The 5,526-nt window shown below is 39.7% G+C and overlaps 1 protein-coding gene across 3 annotated transcripts in view; it reads right to left on the minus strand.

The window, feature by feature from the left end:
- The window catches only part of SMARCC1 (SWI/SNF related, matrix associated, actin dependent regulator of chromatin subfamily c member 1), a 173,938-nt gene that overhangs the window by 66,071 nt on the left and 102,341 nt on the right, over nt 1-5,526 (minus strand). For all 3 annotated transcript variants that reach the window (XM_059389606.1, XM_059389605.1, XM_059389607.1), the window contains exons 20-21: nt 2,759-3,017; nt 1,489-1,650 (exon numbers count right to left, since the gene is read on the minus strand). In XM_059389606.1, coding sequence (XP_059245589.1) covers nt 1,489-1,650; nt 2,759-3,017 — 421 coding nt within the window. The remainder of the gene's footprint in view (nt 1-1,488; nt 1,651-2,758; nt 3,018-5,526) is intronic.

The following is a 5,526-nucleotide window of genomic DNA, read 5'->3' on the forward strand; positions in this document are numbered from 1 at the left end:
TGGGAACATGGACCGTGGCAGTGGGTATTGCGATGAGTTGGGGGGTGTGGGGGCATGATAGGGTTGGAGGGGACGGGACAAGTGTTGGTGAGGACATGGAGAAGTCAGAACATTCATATGTCGCTGGTGAAAACATAAAATGGTACAACCACTACAGAAAACAGCTGGCTAGTTTCTCAAAAAGCTAAACATAAAATTACCATTTGATCCAGTAATCCCACTCCTAGGTACCGAGAATCAAAAAAAACCTATATTCACAAAACATCCTGTACCTCAATGTTCATAGCAGCATTATCCAAAATAGTGAAAAAATGGAAACGATACAAACATATGCGAACTGATGAATGGATAAGTAAAATGTGGTGTATCCACTGAAAGAATATTATTCAGCACAGAAAGGAATGAAGTAGTGATCTTATATTACAAATGGATGAACTTTGAAAACCTTATGCTAAGTGAAAGAAGTCAACACAAAAGCCTGCATACTGTATGATCCTCTTAACAGGAAATGTATAAAATAGGCAAACCCATAAAGACAGAAAGCAGATTAGTGGTTACGAGGGCCGAGGAGAGAAGAAATGGGAAGGAAACACCTGCTTAACTGGTATGGAATTATCTTTTGGGGTGACCAAAGTGTTCTGGAGTTAGATACTGGGATGGATGCACAACACTGTGACTGTACTAGAAGCTACTAGACTGTATACTTGTAAGTGATTAAAACAGAGAATTTTATGTGAATTTTACCTCAACTGAAAACAAAAACCAACAAATTTAAACCTAGCCAGCAACATAAAAATTTTAAATAATCACAAAGTCCTTTCAGAATTCTTATGTTCACATGCTCAAAACCTAGATCTAAAAACAGGCATCACAGGGCACCTGGCTGGCTCAGTCGGTGGAATGTATGACTCTTGATCTCAGGGTCTTGATTTTGGGCCCCAGCTGGGTATAGAGATTACTTAACTACAAAAAAATAAATCTTAAAACCTGGCATCACTGGAGCACATGGGTGGCTCAGTGGGTTAAGCCTCTGCCTTTAGCTTACGTCATGATCTCAAGGTCCTGGGATCAAGCCCCACATCAGGCTCTCTGCTCAGTGGTGAGCCTGCTTCCCATTCTTTCTCTGCCTGCCTCTTTGCCTACTTGTGATCTCTGTCTGTCAAATAAATAAATAAAATCTTAAAAAAAAAAAAAACACAAAAAACCAACCTGGCATCAGATACTTCACAGCTGTGATGTTAATTTTATTAACAGTTCTCAGACAACCTTTAAATTCTATCACCATAAAAGGAAGGGATAAGAGAAAAAAATCATATACTAATCTTAAGTGACAAGTTGATACTAATCATTGTTCTCACCCTAATAGAAATAAAAAAGTATATAAACAGACATTATAAAAATATAAGCAAACAAACCCAATTGTTTAAACAAGCTGATAGGAAAATACAACATCTATTAGTCCTGTCCTTGGGGACAGCCATAACTCACCAAGCTTCTCTGGCTCGTCAGGTCCCGTGCCTGCAATGCAGCTGCTCTCCAGGCCATAGGTGGGATCCACTTTCCCAGAGGCTCGTGCCGCTTCTTGTACTTTCTTGACATGAGCTTCGACCAATTCTAGTGGTACCTCCTCTCGGACCCGAGAAAACTCCTCTGTTCAAGAAAACAAATGGAATAGTGTGACTTGGTTTTGCACAAATATTTGCTTTAATGTAAACTACTAGGAAATCCAACACATTAGGTAGGGTCTTGCACGCAGTGACCTTTCTGGGGACTCAGTCTTAATCTATCCTAGTGAAACAAGAACACCAGATGAGATGGTCATGTAGACTAACGGAATTCTATGATTCTGTGTTTTAACTTACATGTCACAGTATCTTGCTGTATAAATAGAGATTTCCAAATTTTCATCAGTAACATCAGAATTTCTGCCAAATTTAATCTAACGCTGCAGGCTAGATAGTAAGGCGAACAGCAAGTATTAAATAACCAAAAACCCAAGAAAGGGTTTTAAAAGCATGAGAAAGTTCTAATTATAATAAAATCAAGCAATGTTAAAAGGTTCTTTGGCTGGTTATGTCAAAATCCAAATAAATTAAAAAATAAACTACAAAAACTCTGCTTTGCCCTCTGATTCTTTTTTTTTCCCTTTTTAAAATTTTATTCATTCATTTGACAGAGACCACAAGCAGGCAGAGAGAGAGGAAGGGAAGCAGGCTTCCCACTGAGCAGAAAACCCGACACGGGGCTCGATCCCAGAACCCTGGGACCATGACCCAAGCCGAAGACAGAGGCCCTAACTCACTGAGCCACCCAGGCAGCCCCTGCCCCTCCGATTCTTGATAAATGCTCTTAATTTTAGAACTATTAATATATTAGGGGCACCTGAGTGGCTTAGCAGGTTGGGCATCTGCTTTTGGCACACGTCAAGATCTCAGAGTCCTGGGATCAAGCCCTGGGTCAGGATCCCAGCTCAACGGGGAGTCTGCTTCTCCTTCTCCCTCTCCCCGCAACCAACCGTCTTGTCCATGCACTCTCTCTCAAATAAATCTTAAAAAAAAAAATAAAATAAAATTTAAAAATTGCAATACTTTTAAAATATAACATCAAGGGGTAATGTCTGATTTTCTGTTGTATAACTGAAATGAACATTGCAGCTGATAACTTCAATCAGTTATCAGGACAACATGTATACAAAGTCAAGTACTAAACCATGATCTGAAACGACTATGTTGACGACGTGGTTCAGGGAAGTCCATACCCAAAGCTGCTTTTGCTGCAGCAGATGCCACACGAGGGTCCACCACAGATGCCAAAAAAGCAACAGTGCTCATGACTGGGTTTCCTGACTGACTGAAAGGGACAGGCTGGTAAGCCAGGGGCCCCAGGGAAGCATCCGAATTCTCAAGGTAAGGGTCCTCAATAGGAAGCCTCAGAAAGTGGAGGATGCATTCATCCTGAGTACGACTTCCAACGTGCTCTGACACTTTGTTCCAATCATCCTTGTACATCTCCAGGGCCTGCAACAGAAAAACGCAAGGAGCTTTAGTGTCAGGTAAACAGAAACTAATATGTGTCAGTATCAGAGGCCTGTGACTATTCTTTAGATGAGTTTTTAAAAAAATAATGAAAATGATTACATGGTACACAAGATAACAGGTAGATCTGATGGCTCTCCCAATTATATTAAATCTCAATCAGGAAAAAAAAATAAATAAAATGCACACATACATAAAAGGAAGAGTAACCATCTTTCATTAATACACACAACTGTTTATAAAGAAAATCCGAAGAAATCTATTAAAAAATAACAAAACTAAAAGGTTTAACAAAGTCACAAGTCAGATGTGGAATAGAAAAACTCAATTTTATTTCAATGAAAAGTTTTAAATTGGAAAAGAAGTATTTAAAGTATCACAAAAATGAAACACCTAGGAATAAGTATAATAAAGAATGTGTAAGAGCAACATGCTGGAAAACATGAAACACACTGAGAGAAATTAAAGACCTAAATAAAGAGCTATACCATGTTCCTCCATTAGCAGTCTCAAAATTAAGATGTCAACTCTCTCTAAACTGAGTAAGAGGTTCAACAAAATTGCACGCAAACTCAAAGCCTTTTTTGTTAGAAATTAAGAAACTGGAACTAAAATTTATAAAGTATGTAAATTTCCAATTAAAAAATTCATAATTTGTCTGAGAAAAATGTTGAAACACCACCCCCCCCCAGAAAGTAAAAGCAATCTCCAAGGGGGAGAGGGGCAGAATGTTATGAAGAAAATCAAAGAATCAATTGGATAAAAAGATTGTATTTGGTTGTTGATCAAAATTGCTATTCCTAGATTGTTCTCAACCGGGGGGCAATTCTGCCTCCTTTGGGGACATTCAGTGATTATCTCTGGGGATGTGCTACTGGCATCGAGTGGGAAGAGGCCACGGATGCTGGTAAACACTGTACAGTTCACATAAGAGCCCCCACCACAAAAACAAAAAAGCAAACAAACAAACAAAAAAAACCCCTATCTAGTGCAAATGTGGATTGCAGGAGGCTGAAAAATCCTGTCTAGAGTCTGATTAGCTGATCTATACTGCAAGATGAGCTTGGGAGATGGTACCTTCCGCGTTTATATAAAGTAAATTCTTAACCCAGGGCTCCAACCGCTGCTTCAGGCTTGCCTTCTCGCTGGAGTGGTAGAGGACTCCCCTCAAAACCCACACTAGCGAATGGTCTTATTCCTTAGATCCCTTGAGAGATAAGGCTAATTCTGGGTTTCCCCTGCATAGCCAGTGACCTCAGGTAGTTCTAGAAGGAATCACTTGGGAAAGGAAAAAAAAAAAAAAAAAAAAAAGACCTAGATTGTAACAAAAAAGAAAAATTAATCTCTCTCCCTAGGGTTTGTGGGGTCACAAACATATAATTGGGGCTATCTTGTGTTTCTGATCATGGGCAGATTTTCTTAGGATACTCTACCATAGTCTTTTCAAACAAGCTTATTTAAAAAAAAAAAAAAAAAAAGTTTTCCTTTATCTTCCTCAGCTAAAGTCAAATAACAAAATCCAGGAAGTTTTTTCCAGCATAGAGCTAAGAAACCCTTTGACATGCAAAATTCAAGAGTCAGTGTCCAGAAAAGCATAAGGCGGAGAAAGAGAAGACCCAAGCCTGGGCATTGAAGGCAGCATTATGTAACAGGAAATTGAAGACATGTTTTCAAACTGAAGGAAGGACTACGTTAGCCTTTTGTGGCTTCCTAAACTGGTGACTCATTTTCAGGTGACACACATGGAATTCCTCACACGTTTTACAAATGAAATCTACTCAGACAAGTCCCCATTATCATTATCTTATGCAGTATATTTTCCCCCCAAAACTAATATTCAGCCTTATTATTAGCCTTCATGTCTACCAATTCAAGGTCTTTTTCTTTTTCTTTTTCTTTTTTTTTTAAATGATTTTATTTTTATTTATTTGACAGAGATTACAAGTAGGCAGAGAGGCAGGAGGAAACAGTCTCCCTGCTGAGCAGAGAGTCTGATGAGGGGCTCAATCCCAGGACCAGGACGACGCTGGGATCATGACCTGAGCTGAAGGCAGAGACTTTAACCCACTGAGCCACCCAGGTGCCGCAAGGTCTTTTTCAAACTGCAATTATTCATCCACTGTGTAGATTCCACACTGGCTAGCTGCAAAACTGAAACTATGCCTCCAAAATCTGTAATAAGACAATGACCTGAACATAACCACAGACAATAACCCCCAGTATTCCACGCAAGAACTGTGCTTTGATGAGAAACCATATCAAATAAAGTGTTTTTTTTTTTAAAAGATTTTATTTATTTATTTGACAGAGATCACAAGTAGGCAGAGAGGCAGGCAGAGAGAGAGAGAGGAGGAAGCAGGCTCCCTGCTGAGCAGAGAGCCCGATGTGGGACTCGATCCCAAGACCCTGAGATCATGACCTGAGCCGAAGGCAGCGGCTTAACACACTGAGCCACCCAGGCGCCCCAAAATCAGGACTTTTAAAAGTCTGT

This window comes from Mustela nigripes, chromosome 2 (genome assembly GCF_022355385.1).
Source record: "Mustela nigripes isolate SB6536 chromosome 2, MUSNIG.SB6536, whole genome shotgun sequence".
Taxonomy (NCBI): domain Eukaryota; kingdom Metazoa; phylum Chordata; class Mammalia; order Carnivora; family Mustelidae; genus Mustela; species Mustela nigripes.